The following is a 23,042-nucleotide window of genomic DNA, read 5'->3' as shown; positions in this document are numbered from 1 at the left end:
CCCATATGATTGTGTCATGAATAAGACATGATGGCAATGAAACTGCCCAAATTCCAAAGCTAGATCGGAAAACCCCAAGAAGCTTTTGATGGTTTCTCTCAGAACATGGACTCTAGGAGCCGTCAGTCACCATGTAAGAATCGTGGTACTCTGCAGCCACCATATGGAAAGACCACAAGGAGAAGCCATACAAAGAAGAGATTCAGCCCTGGCTATTGTATCCCCAGCTATTTTAGTATTCCCAGATCAGGTGCCAGTCATGGATAAAGCAACTTTGAGATGAGCTGATCCATCCCTAGACACAACCTGGGTACAATTTCATAAAAGATCCTGAATTGCCTGGCTGAGCCCAGTCAACCTCCAAGAACTGAGAGAGATAAAAATGAAATGATTTTGTTTTAAAGTCACGAAATCTTGGGAGTGGTTTATAAAGCAGCAGTAGATCATCAGAATGCCCTACAAGCCTCAGATAAGTGTCACGAGCATTGGGATCCCCTTCTTAATTACCCTCCTCGCTAGCAAAATACTAGCATTGCCTTTCTTCCAAGCTCTATGAAATCTGTATGCAGAAGCCAAGCACACACCCCATCCTGAGCTACAGCGTAATTATCTGCTTTCTCAGCCCTCAAAGATTCTGAATTCCCAGAGGACAGAAGCTGGGTATACCAGACCCTTATAGCCCAACTACTCAGCACAGTGATACTACCTCGCTTGTCTCTGCTTCCATTTCTTCATCAGTAAAATGTAGCTACCGAGAGGCCGCTGTACATCATGAAAGAGCCAATATGTAAAAAGAGCAGAGAAGGGGACTGAAAGGTTGTTAACCCATTAAAAATTCCTACAATTTACCAAGATCACAGACATTCCTGTTTCCATGTCAACACGGCAGAGGATAAAAATGGAAATTGGTCTTTGTAGGCACATAAAAAATGCTGACAGCATCCCTGAGCTGTTTCCTTAGTTTCTGAGAAATTTCCTTATGAAAGTCTTCCGTGATGATCAGACTGCTTCAAAGTTTACAAGATGCTCTTCTAGCATTGACTCACTCAGGGGTCCTTGGAAACATGGAGGGTGAAGCCAGGGAGTATCATTCCTATTTTCCCGAGACCGAAACTGGAGCTAAAGTCACTTTGCAAGTGTATGGGGCAGTCAGGACTGAAGCAGCCTTCTGACCAAATCCAACCTCTCCTCTGCCATCCAAGATGCCTCACGATGGGTGACGGGTTCCAAAGCTGCCAAAAGACCCACGGGTAAAGGTGCTGATGCTCTGCTTTCGGACAAGTGACTCAGGAAAATCGACTACAACTACAGACCTTCAGAATGAGTCCTCTATATTAAGATTTTAAAAATTAATAAGTATATGTCCCCTATTACACTAAATATATGTATCTTTAAAGTTCAGAATATAAACAGAAATCCAATGTTTACTTTTAAGTCTACAATATATGGTTTGGATGAGCCCAACTTCAAACCACAGCTTATAAAATATTTGCCCAACAACTGTTTGTTGTTTCTCTTTATTTTTTTTTTTTTAAGTTTTATTTATTTGAGACAGAGAGAGAGAGAAGCACAAGCGGGGTGGGCAGAGGGAGAAGCAGACTCCCCACTGAGCAGGAAGCCCAACGCAGGGTTCAATCCCAGGACCCTGAGGTCATGACTTAAGCCGAAGGCAGATGATTAACCGACTGAGCCACCCAGGCACCCTTGGTCAGCAACTGTTCATGTAGAGATAACTGTAAGTCAAAAATACAAAAGAAAATGATTAAGAGACTCTGCTCGGCAGAACAGTGCGGTTATAGAAGCATGAAAGGCAGAGTCAGACTTTCTTTGGGAGCCGGGGTCTGCTATTTAACCCTGCCGAGCAAGACTTCTCTGATCCTCAATTCCCCTTCTAAGATGAGAAAAATACCCTCATCCTTACCATTTAATAGATGATGAAGCACGATCACCTATGTGCAAACCCCACCAAATAGTAAATGCACAAGTTCTTCTAAGAAATTGTACAAACTCAAAAATATCACACCAAATTTGGACACTGAAGGTGAGTGGTAGGGCTGACTTGTCTATATTTAAGTTTTCTTTTTTTTTTTTTTGAAGATTTTATTTATTTATTTGACAGAAAGAGATCACACATAGGCAGAGAGGCAGGCAGAGAGAGAGAAAGGAGGAAGCAGGCTCCCTGCTGAGCAGAGAGCCCGACACGGTGCTCCATCCCAGGACCCCGGGATTATGCCCTGAGCTGAAGGCAGAGGCTTTAACCCACTAAGCCCCCCAGGTGCCCCTATATTTAAGCTTTCTGATTACAAATATTAATCCCAACTTCTACTCCTGACCTCACAACCACCTCCTAGTACCCTGAATCAGCCTGTCCTCGTTTAAAGGACAGAGGGACCAGCAGCTCGGTATGGGGACACATTCCTCTAACACGCTGATCTTTGCAGAAAAGATAAATCCTTGGTCAAGAGTGGCATTCTGACACCGGCAAGCACATATTCTGGCCTTTGCCCAGGATGATGTCAAGGATGGCATGGAAACCTTCTCTGCAATTCAGCATTCAAAACTTACCTGCTACCCTCAGCAACTCGGCAAGGCCCAGAAGCTTGGCAGACTGTTTGTAGCATGTGGGGGACTGGCGGATACACTCCTTGATGAGGCTGATCCGATCAGAGCACAATCGCACTGCAAGAGAAAGACTAAATACTTGTAACCAAGGACATCGCCGAGGAGTGTCATGACGGTCCCAGTTTAGGTAAGCAAACACGATATAAACTCTTAGCCTCCAGATCAAAAAGAATTAAGAAAGATACAATTATTTTTAAAACATTAAAGTTATTGTTGCTTCTGAATAAATAATGCACAGCTAGGCTAGACTCTTTTGTCACCAACCTTCTGAAACAGCAAAGGCCCAGGTATCTGGAAGCTAAGAAAACTGTTACCTTTTCAAGTGCCATGTAGGGTCTTAGGGAAAATTTTAAGGAACTCAGTGTTTGTCTCTGAAAACTTCATATACTTGCTCTTATTACACCAGAGGCTTCATTCACTTTGCCCCCCACCCCAAAAGCCATTCCATTTTCCAAACATGCATCTTCCACCTCTACTTCATCACCCCCATTTAAAGGGTAAGAATCTTCAAACTGCTCACTGTTCCAATGTACTACCCTCTCCCAAACAGGTTTGATCTTCTCACTTAAGGCAGATGTTGGGAAAATAAAATATGTCCGATCATATCGGTTCACACTATGAGGTAATTAAGGACACTTAAAGGGAGGGGGGAAAAACTTCAGTAAAGATTATTCTACATATGCTAGGAAGGAATGGTTATGTAGGGGAGAGTTGTCAACATTTAAGAAGCCTGGCACTACCTGGGCGGCTGGGCCCCCAGAAATACAACAGTAGCAACTCTTAAGGATAGCTGCTGACATTACACGAATAAAAGCTACATCCCGGCACTGTTGTAGGTAATTTACATGTATTAATCCTACAACACAGAACTTGACAAGGCAGGTGCTATCATCTTCAGGAAAAAAAAGTGTGGAAAGGTCACTGAACAAAATGATGAAACCAGAATTCAACCCACCCCCTTAAATGTTTTTTAAGCCTTCATTCCTTTGTCCATTCCCAAATCCATGGCTAGCTCCCATACATTCTGTGTTCTCCCCAAAATTTCTTAGAGGCAGCAGAGGGCCCAGGGGTTGGGGAGATAAAGGAGAGAGGTGGTGGTTTTTCTTTGGAATGGGCTCTTTTAAGTTTTCATTATGATTTAATTTCAAACTTACAAAATGGTTGCCAGATGGTACAAAGAACTCTTTGTCAAGAATAATCAGCTGTTGGGACACCTGGGTGGCTCAGTGGGTTAAAACCTCTGCCTTCAGCTCAGGTCATGATCCCAGGGTCCTGGGATCGAGCCCCACATCGGGCTCTCTGCTCAGCGGGGAGCCTGCTTCCCCCTCTCTCTCTGCCTGCTGCTCTGCCTACTTGTGATCTCTGTCTGTCAAATAAATAAAAAAATCTTTAAAAAAAAAAAAAAGAATAATCAGCTGTTAATAATTTGCTCCATGTATACATGCACATGTACCACCATACACAGGAGCCCCCCCCACATATATATACAAACACACATACACATGCACACACACATACACACAGTCTGTTTTTTTCGAACTATTCAAGAATAAGTTGCATATATCCTATCCTTTAATTCCTAAATACTTCAGTGTGAACTGGGTTCCTTTACAATGGCTATTTATACACCTGCTAGTACAGTCATCCTTTGTGACCTTTACCATAAAACATGAAGTAGATACAGACTTCAATTACTTACTTCACCATCACAACAGCCAACGTGTACATCTGAGTCTAACTTCGGTAGATTGTATTATTATTCCCAGTATCCACTGTAATTATTTGTACCCCAAATACCCACCTGACTAATGTTATGCTTGGCTGTGTGATTTCTTGGGCAATGCAATGTGAGGGGAAGTGACACATGCCACCTCTGAGCCAATGTTTCATAAGAGTCACCATGGGATCCCACTACTGATCTTCACCCCTCCCATGAGAATGCCATCTCCCACGAAATGGCGCAGAAATGCCTGTAAGCAAGAAATCAACTTGCTCTCACGTGTCACTGAGGCTTTTGAGAGTCCTACAATAGCACAGTCTAGCAAAAACTAACTGATACCATACACTTCAAACTTTTCCATAACTTTTCTCAATCAAAAAATTGGGTTTTTACTTTTCCTTCAACATCTGCTACTGTTTGGGGTCTTCTCCTTATATGTATTTTAAGGAAATGTGTATTACTACTTCAATATTCCAGATTCAATTACTAGGAGAAAGGTACTTTCTACATGTTTCTAATTTGATTTTGAAACAACACCCATCACAGATCTCACTGTTACTCCACATATGTAAAAAATCTGAGGTTTTCATAGATGCTTTTACAGCTGTATTTGATGAATGCTGGTACTCTTAGAGAAACTGTAGTTTTAATAAATCTAGTAAGTGGATTTTCCTACTGTCACCATTCTTTTTCTAGCTGCATAAAATCAAAGCAGAAAACTAAAACCACACATAGCAGCGGATCCTCATTTTCTCTGAAGTTCCAAGTTTGGTTCTTTGTCTGATTCTTGCATAACTACTAATACTTCAAATACATTAAGTAAATTTGGAGAGTGGGACTCTAAGAGAATGCAGTTGTCATTTTTCAAATGTCATTTTACTTTATTTATTTATTTACTATTTTTTGAGCCTCTGGACAATCACTATACCAATTCTCTTTTACTGCTTATCATAGGACATGCTAAATTATATTTCAAAATGTAATTTCTTAGTTAGATAAATTCAAGCCTTAGATATTATTATATTTCTATGAAGGAAAGGAGTCTTCAACACCTAACATTCCTTTTCAAATGGAATTAATAATAGGGATAAACATGTATGCATCTTTTAATAGTTGAAGGTCTCTCATTTTCCTGTGGATCTCACAAGTATACACCCAGTGTTTAAAAGAAAAACCTATAATGCACACAGACACATGCACACACATAAATGCATAAAGGAGAATCTACAGATGAGCTACACACATGCCAAACAATCTCATCACCACCTTCTACAAGACACAGACAGTGAACCATGCCCAGTAAACCACAGACGCAAAATATCAACTTCAGTCCCTCGTGAACGGCATCAAAGGCGCGTAGCAACATAGGCAGTTCTGTGTGCCACTGCTGAAGTACGAATCCGAACTGTGCAGGTGCAGGTGACACTACCCAGCAGTCACTTAGCTGATGAGTGAGAACACTTGAGTTTCCTTCTCGAATCTTAGTTTCACAACCACTTCATCAGTAGAGAATGGTCTACTGTTTACAAATACAGGTTTGAATTCTAGCTCCACGTCTGTGTGACCCTAAGCAAGCTATTTAACCCCCTGAACGTTGATTTCATCATCTGGAAGTTGAAAACAATAATAGCCACTACTTCATAAGGTATTTTTGAGAATAAAAACCTATAGATATATTTAGAACATAAAAATCACTCAATCAATGTTATTACTATTACTACTGCTACTGACCTAGTCACAGAAATGCTTATGAAGTATGGAATCCTCTCATGCAAAAATGCTCCGTGTTTCAGATACAACTTTCAGGTCCGTCTAGAGAATCTTTTATGATTACCTCCATCTGAGGAAGGTGAAGCTCAAAAACATGACGATGGCCACAGGTCACACAGCTCAAAGTGGCTGAATCAGAATTCAAACTCGTACATGACACTAGTGTGACTCTGTCTTGCCATCAGGGTCAGTCCTTCCAAGTCAAGAATGTACCTTATTCCCTTCATCATTTCAATTTCTGGAATAGGGTAAGAAGCTAACTCAGAATGGAAGGAAAGCAAGTGGAAAGAAGAGAACAGAGAGAGGAAGAATGAGAAAGCAGGGAAGAGACTAATTCTACCGCCAGTTAGAAATGAGGACCTCCATGAGAAGTAACAAAAATGACAGTTGATGACTAGAGCTCTTACGAAGTCCCAGGCACTGTGCACCCATGGCCTTAACCCTTCTGAGCAATTCTAGAAGGTGCTTCTTAGTATCCCCATTTTGTAAATGAGGAAACTTACACAGAAAGCAAGGTCAGATACCTGCCCAGTTACACAGCAGTAAGTGGCTCCAGGCTGGCTTTACCCACAATGCTTGGCGACTAAAAAACGATTTACCCTACTACAGAAAGAGCATGAGGGACAACTGAAACATCTCAAATCTGCTCATGTGAACAGTAAGAATAATTTACACAAAACATAACATCCAAATTATGGGGAAAAACACACACATGCGCGCACACACAAATACTTCGTAAGAGACTCAAACGTAAGGACCTATTTTTACATATTTCTGTCCCTGTTTTCTATTAACTCCTTAATTATAATATAGCTAGTACCACTAGCCCTCCCTTGGTGACTAGTAGCAACTCCTGGAGTGTAAGCAAAGGCGGCCTTAAAACAAAGCAAAGTGACAAAATGAACAACACGTGCTACAAAAATACCCGGACCATGAATGTTCAAGTATCAAGTTACTTTGTCTAGTATTCTCGAGGAGTACAAAAGCAGCTTACACCTAAAGTGTATCTGTGGCATAAACACAAACAGGATACAAAGGCAATATACCATCTTCCATCTAGAAGATCTTCTGACATTCATTCTAATAGGAAATCAATAGATCAAGCTGGAAAGCTGTCAAGACACGAGAGCAAATGTCTTTCTTAACACACACTTCAGTCAGGAAATCGCACGGTAGTAGGTTGGTTGCAGATTTTCAAACCCATCAGATGATGTACGAATACTGCCGGCAAAAATACTGCTAACTGGGCACCACAGAAAATTAAAGTTCTACTTATTATTTCAAGTCAATTGAACTAAATCTTTAGCATTTGGGGGACTGCAAGAAGAGGTTTTTTTTGTATTACATTAATCCACCTGGAATAAGTAAGTAGCTAAATACACACATACACAGAGTCAAAGCTATAAGGACTTGGCCTTAGAAGAGACACAAGATGGGCAAGCTTCATAGTGTTCTGGACTCCCCCACCACTGAACTCTTGATTGAAAATATGTTTCAGGGGAGACAGTTCATGATGTAACACATTCGAGAACAAAATGAAAATATTTTTAGTAACTCTGATTTATTTCCACAATTTTAAAAGCTTTGGGCTCAAAAGTTACAGGAATGATACTACAAAATAGAATTTTCCAGTAATTTAACAATCTCCATGCTTACTTAAGATGCTACAGGATATGTATAATCATGTGGAAATTATTTCTAATGTTATTCAAGGTAACAGAATACTACCTCGTTCAAGTCTAATAAATTTATCTGACAAGCAGAGCTTTAATTTTTAGTAAAACTATCATGGAAACCCACAAAAAAACGTGAGAACGTGTCTCATGACTTATATCTCTTAAGATCCATCTGACTCAAAACCCTCAAAACACATGACAAAGACACCGAGGAACCTGTAACAGGACCCTATTGTCCAAAGCTTCCAGGAGTTAAAAAAAAAAAAAGAAGAAGAAGAAGAAGAAGAAAAGGAAGAAGAAGAGGAGGAGGAGGAGGAGGAGGAGGCAGAGGAGGAGGAAGAGTAAGAAGAAGAGAGACGATTCTCATGAAAATTTAGCAAAAACCAGAAACAGAAAGAACTTCGCTACACCTCCCCCACTCCTAAGCCCAAACATTTCCAGGGTTAAGAGTGAAGAAAAGAGATTCCATGGAAGCACCAAGCATATTGCTGATAACCAAGCTACCCGCTTCATTTAGGGCACTGAGGTCCAGAGTTCAAGGCAACAGGAAGTCTACCACCCACTTGCTAAGTAAGGTTCAGGACACTGGGAGACACACGCTGTCCTCGTAGCACAAAGGAGATAATGACACATGACTGCATATCAGCATGCTTGTTTGGGTGGTACTAAACAGACATGTGCACTTAGGTAGAAGAATTTGAGCAACGCTAAGATATCGCTAGTAATTAAACTCTAAACAAGAACTTCCTGTCATTCCTTTGAATAAAATAGTATCAACACAATTAAAAAATATTCTGTAGTAAGCATAAAAAATCATCTATTATCATGTATAGCTACTTCCAAATCTATGCAACTGAAACAAAATACAGAAATAAACTGTACATCAGAATTGATGGAGATCCGAAACTCCAATCCACAATACCCATTTGGTTTTATCCAATAAAATTGACTGGCATTATTTCTTTTAATGATATAACTGAGAACTTACAAAATAAATTTATGATAAAATGTTGGATATATTTCTTCTTTGGGTTTCCACTTAAGGTTTCCTTTGAAAAATGGGGCAGAGGGTCAGATCTATTGCTAATGGATTAAATGACCAAAAGTACTCCTTAATTCAAACAACTACAAAGGAACTATGCTAAGTGAGTCAACGCAAAATAAGTTAATACTAAGTTAATAATGCAATATTAAATAGAAAACTCACCCTGCAAAGGCAGGATCTTTACCCCAAACTCTTCAAGACACCCAAGGGCTTGGATAAGATCTAACTCCTCCTGAATGGCAGCTGGTCTGTCAGTTATCAGCTGTAAGCAGCACCTAGGGGAAATAAGATCAGCTTTAAAAAAAAAAAGAAAGAAAGAAAGAAAGAAGTAACAGATGCGTGGCTAAGTTGCCTTTCTGTATTCAACAATATGAGATCCAACACATATTTATCAAAAACCTCCTACATTCCAGGTATACTGCTAGACGCTTTCTGTTATCTTACTTAATCCTCATAGCAAGCCTGTGTGATAGGCAACTAGCATCACCTGCTTCCTAAGGAAGCCAAAATAAAAGCTCAGAGAGGTGAAATGATCTGTGCAGGGTTGTACCGATGGCAGGGAACGGTATCACGTTACAAAGCAAAATACATTAACTGCCTTCAACGCTCTTTTTACTGCTGACTCCGAAGGTAATAATCATACAGGAAAGGTTTAAAAAGGGAGACAGAGCTCAGATAATTTCCAGTTATTCTTCTATGAAAAACAAACATCTTGTTTGGTGACAACTTCAACTCCGTTAAAAGAATAAGCTGAGACACTGCACAAAGGACATTTTTCTGATCATAAGAAGAGTCCGTTTGTAAAGCAGTGTTGAGATGAATACAGGAGAAAGGGACTTTGCTAAACCAAGACTCTGTGACACCTGTGGAGTATTTTAAGCACGTTTTTTAAAAATCCAGACAAAGTGCACTTAAGAAATCTTTTTGTTAATAAATTTACTTTCTGAAAGGTGTCTGTGGCAAACGCTGGGACACAGGACTAGAAAGAGGCAGCGATCAGGCCAGGAAGGGCTAATGGTGCTAAAGTCATGAATTGTCTGATGAAGATCCCTGGGCCCCAGGATGCATCTGCGGGACCGAGCGATGGATGGAGGCCTACCTTGCTTTGCAAAATTGTAAAACTGAGCCGAGATGAGCACTCACGCATACTGCTGATTCAAATGGAACAAGCGATGAGCCTACGTGCAGCAGCTACGGAAAAACTACCGCGCTACCTTCAAACTCACAAGTTCCCAGTTCCGGCAATTTCTACCACACATAGGTTCGCACATGCCCACATGCCCACACATAATTAGGGATGTTCACTACCAGTGTTTTTACAATACAACAGAATGAATTTTTATCATGAATTAAATAAATCGTAGAAAAGTAAAGCAATGGAATATTCTACAACCATCAAAAAGAATAGATCAAGCTGACATGCCCTCTTGAAAAAAAAGTCAGTATAGATTGTAAGTGAAAATAAGGAGATCCAGAAAGGTACGTACAAGTCGTAAGCACTCATTTGTGATTTAAGAAAGAGGAAGGTAACATTGAAGAACGTATTTTGGAAGGATATATGGGAAAATGATTTAAAAAGATAGCTGAGGGGTAAAGTTAGGGGAACGGGAATGAAAAGAATTATTGTAAATACATATCCTTTTTTGTATTGCGGAATATTTTTATCCTATGGATGCATTATTTCCTCAATTAAAAAAACTAGTTCATAATAATTTAATCAGTAAGAATGTATTGGTATTAAATATAACTGTGAACATTTAAATATATCTAGCTCACAGATCATCATCAGTCTGGTGTCACCTTATATACATATACAACATGTTTTCCAAATTAAGACGTGTCCTTGTGGGAGAAAAAGGGAAATATTGGAAGTGTAGATTTAAAAATGATCCGTGAGAACATCGGCCAAAAAGATTTAGGTCAAACACAATTCCCAGTTTCAAAAGCTATTCTATTTGATATTTTCATCATCTGAAGTAGAAATATAATCCCTTAGGAGAGAAGAAAAAAAAATTTACTATTTTTAACAACTCTGTCAAGTTCAATAACATGGTTTGAGAAAACATGGTTCTCTCTGTGCTAAAATATCACTGGGGAAAAAAGTTTCCTTTAAGCTTTTAGCTGCTAGTCATTTGATGGAAAAAAATAAATCTAAGTAGCTAACACAATCACTACATCAAAATAAATTCCAAATGGGCTTAAAATTTCAATGTGAAAATATAACTATTAAAGTAGTAAAAAAAAAAAATTATTATAATGGTCTTGGAAATTAAAGGTCTCTCAAAGGATAACACACAAGACAGAAACTATAAAAGAAAACATAAAAATCTTTAACGATTTTGAATAGCAATTTGAAAGATAAATCATATATATAAAAACTTGACAACATGGTTAGAACATCTGAGAGAAGAAAAGGGCAAATGTCCTCATAAGAATCAATAGTAAAAAGGGGTGCCAGGGTGACTCAGTCAGTTGAGCATCCAACTCTTAGTTTCAGGTCAGGTCACAATCTCAGGGTCATGGGATCAAGCCCCACATCGGGCTCTGTGTTCAGCAGGGAGTCTGCCTGATTCTCTCTCTCTCTCTCTCCCTTTGCCCCCCCACCACATGCTCACACACTCTCTCTCAAATAATAAATCTTAAAAAAAAAAAAAAAGAATCAATAATAAAAATATCGACACTAAATTTCCAGTACAATAGGCCAAGAGATAAACTGAATCCACAGTCCAGAAATTTCCACCAGGAAGGGACTTCAGAGCTTTATCATTCAATCAGGTCCTGCATCCCTAAACAGAGCACAAGTCATGTAAAGCAGACAGCCACTGCCTCGATGTACTACAAATTCCTAGAACTTGAATTTGCAGGCTAGCGCATGAATCCTTTCTAACAGAAGCAATGTACAATCTTACAGACAATCAGCAAGAAAGACAGGGAAGGCATGCTGGAGAAAAGCTTGATGAATATTCATAAGGTAATTATCTTTCTGTATGCAAGCAATAAATAACTGTGCCCCATACCGTATAGTCAATCTGTACTTGTGGCAATATGTTTTGTAAAGGAAAGAATAAAACCAACAATGGAGTTTGTGTATTCTGACTTGTCCCCTCCCTCCCATGGAAGAATACAGAATTACTCCACCTGGCCAGATCCATGCAGCTATCCGTGAGGCTGGTAGAAGAATTAAAGTACTCTCTGCTGGCAGCCAAGACCAAGTCAATACTCCTTTCATAACCGACCCTGTACTGGGTTTTCCCTTTATGGGCTACACTAGCGGGTGGATTTATGGAACAGGCGCTGCAGTGCATCATCTGCCCAGCTAAGTGGATATTTTCAAGGCGACTGGAACACAAAAGGCTTTCTGTAAATATCTGGGGGAAAGAAGAAACTTTAATTAGTTAAAGAGGGCAGATTCAGTTCTCAACGAAATGAAGACTCTGGCATCCAATGAAATCAATTAAAAATACAACCATCCTTAAAGTAGCAGTTGCATGACACTGTGAATGCACTAAATGACAATGAAGCACACGCTAAGTGGTTAATTTTATGTTATGTGAATTTCACATCAATAAAACAAAATCGTCTTTTAGGAAGAAGAAATAACTTAATGGAACAAACCAACTGGAAGCCTAACACAGTCGATCCTTGAAAGCATGGGCATTAGGGTGCTGAACTTCCATGCAGTCAGATATCCCCCTGTAACTTTTGACTCCCCCAAAACTTAGCTACTAATAGCCCACTGTTGACCAGGAGCCTCACTGATAATATGGACAGCCAATTAACACATTATTTTGTATCTGCTGTATTCTATAGCTGTATTCTTACAATAAGGTAAGCTGGAGAAAATATTAAAATCATAAAGAAGAGAAAATACATTTAATACTGTACTCATCAAAAAACCAAACAAACCCACATATAAGTAGACCCATGTGCTTCACAACCATGTTGTTCAAGGATCAATTGTATCTTGATGTATCACAAGGAATGTTTAAGTAAAATATCTGGAATTCATACTCATTAAAAACAGGATTCCTCACTATGCAGTCATCAAAAGAAATGAAATCTTGCCATTTGCAACAACGTGGATGGAACCAGAGGATATTATGCTGAGCAAAATAAGTCAATCAGAGAAAAAAAATTATCATATGATCTCCCTGATATGAGAAAGTGGAGAGGCAACATGGGGGGTTTGAGGAGTAGGAAAGGAATAAATGAAACAAGATGGGATCAGGAGGGAGACAAACCATAAGAGACTCTTAATCTCACAAAACAAACTGAGGGTTGCTGGGGGGAGGGGGGAGGGAGAGGGTGGTTCGGTTACCGACATTGGGGAAGATATGTGCTATGTTGAGTGCTGTGAAGTGTGTAAACCTGGTGATTCACAGACCTGTGCCCCGGGGCTAAAAATACATTATATGTTAATAAAAAATAAAAAATTATTTTAAAAAAAACCAGGATTCCTTAGACATACGGTCCCATACTCAATAGGGTCCACTCCACTTAAACTATAACAGTTTAATTTTTTAAAGAAAATCTTTGAATACAACACATATAATTTATAACTGCGTAAAGCATCTGAATTTAGTCTTACAAACTAAACTGTCATGCTATAAATACAACATTTACTTTTTTCCAATTTGCATACTAAAAACTATTTAAATAAAACAAGAGCCACTGATGGAAGGTATTCGTGCAAATATCATTGTATTCTACTAGGCAACTAATAGCATCAATTAACATAGAATTTATTGCGTAACAGAGAATATTTACTCATTACCTAGTCCAGAAAAGTCTTAAACAAAGAGATCTACACTAATAATGTCAATATATAATTAGTATAAGAATTTCTCCAAGAATGTTCACCCCATCATCTGCTGGATGAGGATAGCACAGAAATAGAAGCAAGAGATGAAAAGCAGATTTCATGGAGAATCAAGAATCTTCTTACAATTAAGACTACCCAATTTTCATAGGATCCCCTTATTTTCACTTATTTCTAGGCTTCGAGGGAAGGTAGTATTTTTAGACAGGACTTTATTAAAATGACTATGATAAGGATAAAATTACTAACATCTACAAGGGATCTGCTACAAAATACCTATTGTGACAGAAAGCAAATTACTAATGAGCAGCCCTAATCATTTATATCTAACAGGTGAAAATGGCTTACTCCAAGTGACCCAGGTGACTTAGATATGACAATTTCTCTATTCCTTTGGTTTATTCAAGTAAGCCATAAAGAGTTAATGTCTAAGATTGAGAAATGCAATTCACTCACTCTAAAATTTAAGTTTTTGCTAAAATGAACAATATAGATTTCTACTCTACATGCTGTAATGGAACCTTTAACTTTCTCAAAATTGTGCCATTGGACTTTCAAATTATTTTCCAAGAAAGCAACGTCTAATATAATAGCCGAAAGTCAGTAAAACAACATAGCATAATTTAAAAGCTACTAAAATAATATTTAAAATGTAAGTTCAAAAAAATATATAATTTGCCAAGTCCATATTACCTTCCTCTATAACCATTTCAAGCTGTTATAATGCGCTTTCAAATGTTCTCTCAGAGGAGAGAGGCTAACCACCAGAAATCATTAAAATATCAAAGCTAATAAAAAGGTGTTAAAATATAACAAAATAAAACAAAAACAGGAGCGCCCGAGTGGCTCAGTCAGCTGAGTGTCTGCCTTGGGCTCAGGTCATGATCCCCAAGTCCTGGGATGGAGCCCCATGTCGGGCCCCCTGCTCAGCAGGGAGTCTGCTTCTCCCTCTGCCTGCTGCTCTCGGTGCTTGTGCTCTCTCATTCTATCTCAAATAAATAAATAAAATCTTTAAAAAAATATATAACAAAAACAATAAGTCAAGTTGTTATGAGCTAGTTCAAGTGTAATATATTTATTGCCAATTTCCAATCAGCATCAGAAACAGGAAAATAGCAAAACAATGCCATTCCAACTTAAAAACACTATTGCAGACGTATAAATGATGGTTAGGCTTTGGAGCCCATGTGAATACAGATTTTCTCCTGGAATTGGAATTCAAGTTTTACTTTAGACACAAAAGAGGAAGTTACTGGCAGTTTTATGTACACGGTCTGAGAGTATAATCATCAATGTAAACTTCACACTCATTCAAGCCTTTAAAAACCTGAAGTTCAAATATAAAACCATTTCTCAACAGTCTATATTAGCACTCTTTTGTTAAAATCACCATGAATAAAAATACCAACCAATTTCACAAAATAGAGACCTATTTGTATAACTCATTTTATCAAGGGGTCACACTTGATGATGTCAGAGCACAGCAACACAAGAAAAATCCTACACGATTTCATGTTTGGCTTATTGAGAAAAACTCAAAAACCTGCTTTTAAATTATATCTCATTAAATGGGTTAGTTGGATCATTTTTCCACATTTTCCACAAGAACTAGGAGTAATTTGGTGGTAAGATACATACCCTCCAAAAACATTAATTAAAGCCCCCTGGGTTACACTCATAAGTCAATCAGCAGCCATTTCTTAAGTAGCCTTTGTGTTCCAGACAGGACAATAGACCCTGGGGGGATAGGAGGCTGAACATGAATATGATAATGCCTACCTAGGGGCTCCTGACCCAAGGGAAAAACCACACATGGAAACCAGTTACGGCATTTGAAAGAAAGACTATCACAGAGACAAGTTACATGAAAGGACAAAGGCAGGCATCCTGGAGGGCATAATTAGTGAAGTGAGTCCTGAAAATTACCAGCAATTTTCAGATAAAGGAAAGGGGAATAGATCCAGGCTCAGGGAACAAGGCAGGTGGAGTCACAGGAGGTGAAGCCGCAAGGTGGCTGGAGAGTCAGGGCAGGTCTGGGGGGCGCAGCGGAGCAGGGGGAACACAGCGTCCCCTGTATGTGCAGAGTGGCACGTGGGGAGAGTGGCGCGGAGGAGAGCGGGCACAGAAGCTCGATCTGCCGTGGCCTTCTATGCCACGCTACGAAGTACGGCTACTTTCTGATGCAGACAAGGAATAAGCAGCCAATTTTAAGAAGGGGAGTGTCATGAAAAGGTGTTTTAGAAGAATGCCCTGAATCAGTGTAGATTAGGAATACGGAAGCAGGAAGACAAGTGAGGAGGAACTGCAACTTAGCAGAGATAGGACAGATTGGAAAGGCTTTTCCGGGCTACATCAAACAGGCATTAGTGACCACCAAGACCACGGAAGTGAGAGGAGTCCAGGAGTCCGTTTCCTAGCTGAGGATGAACTCGCCGGATAACCGCTGTTGCAGTGAGCGAAGACGGAGGGAGGGGAGGTAAGATACGTAAGTGCTCAACTGAGAGCACTCGTGCTCGATTCACGGCTATGACTCAATGGTATTACTTAGAGTGAGGGTCATGGTCACCCAAATTAAAAACAAGGAACTTACCTCATAGCAAGCATCAGAATCCAGGCAGGTGTAAACATTCTGCTGCATAGTTAACATGTCTTGCAGCAACATTCTCCAATGAGACTCACTGACAGGAGGCTGCCTGGTTGGGGGCGGGGCGGGGGGCAGGGGGAGAAAAGAAAAGATTTCATGAAATCTCTCTTCAATTGACCAAAGGTTAAAAAAAATTGGTATCACCATTCTATATGCCACACAGCTCCCAAATGACCAATAGGAATAATCTCATTTGAATTTCCAGGAAAAAATGTCGATCAAAAAGAAAAGTTGAACGGCCCTGTGTCAATGCTAGAGACGCTGCCAGAGCCACCTCGATCTTCGGCTGCCTAGACACAGAACTAGAACAGCATTAAGTGATAATAGCAAAGATAAACAAGCTGTGAGTTTCCAAGACAAAATAAAGCACAGTAAGGTAGCGCAGTTGAGATCTAGCAGAAAAAGCACTGGGACACAGGAGAATTGGTTTCAATTCCATCGCTATCAGACTGCAACCCCCACGGGGTATATCTCCTTAACTTCATGTGCAGACCTGGAAGGCCACCAGAGGCCACCCCTGGCATCAGTCAAGAGGCTGGGCACTCCAGTTCATCGGCAGCTCAGCACTAGTGGCTGGCTCAGTGGGAGCCCTTGCAATGATCCACAGAGCAACTGATCAAGCTTATGTACATCCCAGGGGACAGCCCCGGTGCCAGGAGAGAATCTTATAATATAGTGGCAAGAGCTGCCCCATCTAACTCAGGAAGGAGTTTCATGCCCCCCCCCCCAGAACCCATCTTTCATAATAATTCTACAGGCACAGTTCTCAGGGTCTCCTCAAGGACAAGCCAGTGACCACACTTAGGAAAACCCAAAGGACAAAGGCCCTATCAGGTTTTCCAGTCCATTTCCAGTTCCTCGAGGTCAGAAGCAATTTACCAACCAAGGATCAGGTTTATACAACCAATGAGGCACACACAGTCTTGCCGATCAGATAGCATTTTACATGGGTACCCAGGCTTACAGAGTTAGAGAATTCATGGTTCTGATTCTCCTGCAGCAGGGAAAGGGTTTGTTAACAAATTCACTAACAGTCACATAGTAGCTGCATGATCATGAACACTTAGGGTTCCTGACCTCTGGTTTCCTCACTTAAAGCCCATCTTGGAGAGTGATAAGAAATGGAGGAAATTAATTCTGATAGAGCACAGGCATTGAATGAAGCAAGATGTTCTAAGTATAAAGACAAGCTCCATTACCTGCACAGTTCTGAATATGTCTCTTCAATTCTCTGAGCTAGGTTCCCTTTTTGTACATTGTGAAGATTAACTAAAACTAGAATGTATGAAAAGATACTCCCCCCATTTTTTCTGGTATAAAATAGTATTCAATAAATGTTAATGAATGAATCTGAAAGTTACAAACACATTTCTTTGGTTTCTATAGTTACATACATGATTACTAATATTGTTTAGCAGGAGGGAGAAAGTGTTATAATTCTCTCTGCTTCCCTCAAAAGCTCACTGTTGTTGACTATATATGAATTTGGAATCATTATTTTTATTTACCTGTTACTCTTGATGTTCTACATAATCCTGAATATCATTGTTTGAAAGGGCAGATTTTATTTTGTTTTCTGCTTGTCAAATACCATTTGGATGTTTCTTTCCCAAGTCTCTCCCCTTTTTTATGCATTAAAAACAGGGCAAACAGACTATATGCATATAATAGTATTGCTATGGGAAAAGCATGTATTTGAGATCATTCCTATGAAATTTCTGGTCTTCATGAAATTTTTCACCTAAAATTTTTAATAAGCATATGCTTCACTTACTTATAGTATTTTATATTTATTATACAAAATGAGTAATTACCTCTATCGCATATGCAAAAAGCATAAGAGAATACATTTTTTTTTCCTCAGCATACAAACAGAAAAAAACAAACTGACATATTTTCATGTCTTCCAGGACAATCCCTGAAGTGTGTCCATTAGTTAGACCTTGATATGTGAACTCTTTGGGGAACTTCGAAGAACTGGAGGGCTCTTTCAGATCTGGCTTGCAGGTAAGTAAGTCGCAAAACGTTTGATGAAGAGAGTGTCCATCTTGTACCAGCTGGATAAAATCAAACCTAGGCATTGTCTAGCTGAATTCACATTCTCATAGCCCAGCTGTTCTTCTGGAAGCCATCAACACTGGGACAGATGGTATTAATGTTTCCTCACACATGGCTAGCCGTAAGTACAGGTTCTAATTAAAATAAATTATAAGACATTATTTACAATGGCCTTTTCAGAATACATTCAGTAAATAGGAACCAAGAGTAGAACCTGAAGGCACTATCCCAGAGAGTTGCAAATTAACAGAGAGATCCCTAAATATAAATATGATGTATTAGTTACAGCCTTGGAACTGAGGGATATTTTCCAGGGAGAAACAGTGTTGCGCTCAAGATGGTAAAACTTGATTTGCGCAGATTCGGTGAAATCTGCTACCGTTTAGAATATGCCTAACAATATTCCCATAGATGCTGAAGGCCAAGCCATGGTGGCATATATGAAATAATTAAGATTTACATCAAATTAACTAGTTTGAAAAAAGAGGCCATATTCTCTTACATATCAGAGTAGAACAGCATGAGTAGAGATTAACTTCAAAGGTCTGAGAAGTGTTTGAGGAACTCAAGGAAAACCCAGGAAGTGTTCCAGCTGTAACAACGAGGCTTTCTTGAAGAGTGGGTACTAGAGTAGAGTCAGCATGATCAGAAATACTAACCAGACTTGAGTTGCCAAAACCTTTTAAATTATTCATTTAAGAATTTTTGAGAGAGGGCCATTGATATAGATGGTCCCATATTAGATGTATGGGAACTATAACACTTGCCCTAGAGAAGCTTATGATCTCCAAAGGAACATAAGGCACATACATCAGTAACTATAGTTCACTGTTGAAAAAGACAGATAGGGAGAGAGATACAAAATGCCAGGGGGTTTCTTAGGAAGGAGAGTTTCCTAAGCAAGCCACTACTGGCTGCATTCCATAAGCAGTTTACTACTGTTGGCTGAGCTCGGGATTCTTGGAGCCAACTAGGTGCATGTGCAGCTCTCGTAGGGCTTGGGTAGAAGTAGAGCAGTCTCTTCTTGCATAGGACATGATACTGTATACAGAAAATCCTACAGAATATCAAAAAAAAACAAAAAAAAAACAAAAAAAACAAAAAAAACCCCTACTGGAACTAATACAGATGCCCCGCAAGGTTGGAAGACACAAGCTCAATATATCAAAATAAAAAAAATATATGTCAACATTTCTACACACCAGGAGTGAACAATCCAAAATTGAAATTAAGAAAATTCTATTTATAATAAAAAAAAATTAGGAATATTTTATAGTACACAAATGTCCATAGCTTAAGCTGTAAAAACCGAAACTCAAAACAAGAAGTCCATAAACAGGGGTGCCTGGGTGGCTCAGTGGGTTGCCTCTGCCTTTGGCTCAGGTCATGGTCTCAAGGTCCTGGGATCAAGCCCCGCATCGGGCTCTCTGCTCAACAGGGAGCCTGCTTCCCCCTCTCTCTCTGCCTGCCTCTCTGCCTACTTGTGATCTCTGTCAAATAAATAAAATCTTAAAAAAAAAAAGAAGAAGAAGAAGAAATAGTCCATAAACAGGCAAATAGTTCAACAAAGTATGATAAATCCATAAAATGGAATACTACTCGATAAATAAAATAGAATTATTATTATTGATCCATGATACAACAAGGATGAATGACAAAATGAGTACATTGAGTGGGAGAAGCCAAACAAAAGTGTATGCTGGATTCCATTTACATAAAGTTACAGGAAATACAAAGTAATATATAGGAATAGACTATACATCAGCAATAGTCTAGAGAGGGAATAAGGGGATGATCAGGAGAAGCAAAAGGGAGGGTAATACAAAAGGGCAAGAAGAAACTTTTAAAGGTGACATATTTATTACTTCAGTTACAAGATGGTTTCATAAGTATCTACATCTATCAAAACTTATCAAATTCTACACTTGATACATGGAATTTAGTGTTCGTCAATTATAACTCAATGAAGTAAAAAAAAAAAAAAGAATAGTACTTATTTTTAATCATATACAAGTGTCAATTAATGTTTATTACTTACTTCCGACCCGTATGCCTGGTCAGCCTAACCATCAACTTGCGGGCCTCTTCTGAGCTGGACTGAGTGTTCTTAACAAACGAAACTGGTCTCTCAAGTCCATGTTTCTCCAAGAGCTCTGACACACTAAAAGCGAAAGAGTAATTTTTTAAAGTCTTGCTACCAAACAAAAAAAGTCTGAGAGTCTTGAACATACAAGCAGCACATAGGTGTTTAGTACTAAAAACAAAAAGTAGCATATAGAATGACCCAATTTTACATACTGCATTAATTTTCAGAAAAAAAAAGCTAACAATCATATAACAAATCTTATTTCCTGTACTTTTACTATAATGTACTTGGACTTAGTAACCCATTTTTTAAAAAATATGACATATCTTTACCTAAATTTTTTTTATTATTTTCCTCTACTCTAAAAGCATCAAATCAGTAAACAAATCTATCATTTCAATACTCAGCTTTAACTCTGAACAATCCTAGTGAGTAATCTGTTATAGGCAAGATCATTAGAAAAGCAATAAACAATGTTAGAGTTGGAGCCAAAGAAACATCACAAGGCTCAATCTCCCTCCAGAATCTATTCTAGAAAAATAAAAAATATGTCACAAATTCTGCCCCAGATGAAACTTTTTGAGATATCTCCTTCCCCAATCATTAGCATCATACATATATGATGGTTGGCCTCACCAACTCTCACATTTTTTAATTAACTACTACTGGGTTTATAGAGTGTGACTGGCTAGAATTCAGTAGCTCATCGTGAAGATGGGTTTCATGGGTCATGTCACCTGACATCGCATATGCTAAAACATTTTCAGTGATTAGTAGCTATGAGGTGGAAGAGGAATAAAAATTCTTATTTTAAAAGGTCGTAACGTAAACTAAACAGGGAAAAGACATGGGTATCATCCAGAAACTGACCGGGTGTAACTGCTGCCTTGAGGTAGTTAAGAGCATAACGTGACAATAAAAAAAAAAAAGAGCATAACGTGACATCAAGACCACTCGTGGTTACACCCAGGAACATACCATGAAATTCCGTGAAATACTAGGAAATACCTGTTTATTTCACCATATCTTTTTGAGATCACTTTTCTCAGTTTCATTACGGAAAAAAAGGCAATCATGCGAATTTGTAAGGAATGAATCTATATTCACTTAATCCACTAAACTTTACTCAAACTATGTTCAACTCCTCAAGGACACCAGAGAAAGGAGAAACACAGCTAAACTAAAATAAGCTAAGGTTGAAAAGAAAGAACTTGATTTATTAAGAATTTTTCAAGAAAAAAAAAACTATAACTTTCAGGACACAAAGTAACAAGCAGCAAGGTAGTAATAAAAACAGAAACAGAGGTCCTAAGGAAAGTGAATGATTCTTCATTCAATTCCCATACACATATGGCACAAAAACAGTTTATCCTTAAATACAACTTGAAATATTTTTATACTGAAGTCCCTTAAATTCAATGAATAAAACTTCTAATTAGTAGACTCCAAATTATTATACTTTTCTATTCATATCACCACTATAAAGTGATGCTATTACCTTATAATTCTATAATTATGTGTTGGAAAAAATTTTGTTAGCCCTAAAATTTTTAATACAGATATTTAAAATTACTCAAGCATCTTCATATACACATATAAATGCTAGTAAAATATATTTGACTTCCTAAATGCCACATTAGGAATTTCAGGCTCCAACATAGAAAGTTTAATGCTTCATTTTGACAGTGAAGAATATTACTGTAAAGTTACTTGAAGGCTCTAGTGCAGTTTAATCTAATCCAGATATCCTATCAGAGGTAATATGCCCAAAAATCGGAAGTCAGGAGTATAATAAACACTGTTTGCTGACAGACGTAATAACTGTTGCAGGAACTAACATTTCTTGTGTACCTCCTGGGTAGGAAGCACTTTAAATGGTTACTCTAACATTAATCCCATTAGCTCATGGGTTAGATACTATAAATAGGAAAACCCGGGGTTCAAAGATCACACAGCTTCTGGGTCACCAGGCCCATATTTGAACACAGGTCCACCAGTCTTCAAAATCCAGGCTCTTAATTACCCTACCACAGCTAGCGCTACATTTGTATTAAGAAAATTCACTCCCGGGACGCCTGGGTGGCTCAGTTGGTTAAGCAGCTGCCTTCGGCTCAGGTCGTGATCCCAGCGTCCTGGGATCAAGTCCCACATCGGGCTCCTTGCTTGGCAGGGAGCCTGCTTCTCCCTCTGCCTACGCTCACTCACTCTCTCTCCCACTCTCTCTCTGACAAATAAATAAATAAAATTAAAAAGAAAAAGAAAATTCACTCCCAAGAGAGTCAAACAAATAGGAAGTCAAACTGCAAACGACACTGGAGTATGAAAAGTAACGTTTCTTGGGCAGACCTCCTGCATCAGCACAGAGCCAACAGACTGACATTTTTCTCACCTGAGAATTTGTTCCAGTTGGTCTGCCATGTCATGAAGAGCATTTGTTACCTCTGTTTTATGACTGAAAGATTGAGAGAAAAAAATTAAAATTAAGTTTTAGTAGTAGTTTTTTACATAGAATATAATACTCAAGTGAAAAAAAGATACGGTGTTCCCCTTACAGTTAATATACAACAATATTACACTGCTGGGCAAAATGTTGGTCTTATTT

At 38.8% G+C, this 23,042-nt stretch overlaps 1 protein-coding gene across 1 annotated transcript in view; it reads right to left on the bottom strand.

The window, feature by feature from the left end:
- Positions 1–23,042, bottom strand: part of NBAS (NBAS subunit of NRZ tethering complex) — a 319,994-nt gene that overhangs the window by 151,162 nt on the left and 145,790 nt on the right. The window contains exons 27-32 of the mRNA XM_080813961.1: positions 22,830–22,892; positions 20,393–20,515; positions 16,243–16,345; positions 11,972–12,201; positions 8,996–9,108; positions 2,566–2,679 (exon numbers count right to left, since the gene is read on the bottom strand). Coding sequence (XP_080670087.1) covers positions 2,566–2,679; positions 8,996–9,108; positions 11,972–12,201; positions 16,243–16,345; positions 20,393–20,515; positions 22,830–22,892 — 746 coding nt within the window. The remainder of the gene's footprint in view (positions 1–2,565; positions 2,680–8,995; positions 9,109–11,971; positions 12,202–16,242; positions 16,346–20,392; positions 20,516–22,829; positions 22,893–23,042) is intronic.

The sequence above is a fragment of the Martes martes genome (assembly GCF_963455335.1).
Source record: "Martes martes genome assembly, chromosome: 9".
Lineage (NCBI taxonomy): Eukaryota > Metazoa > Chordata > Mammalia > Carnivora > Mustelidae > Martes > Martes martes.
Note: the sequence above shows the minus strand (reverse complement) of the source record. Positions and strands in the feature narration are given on the sequence as shown.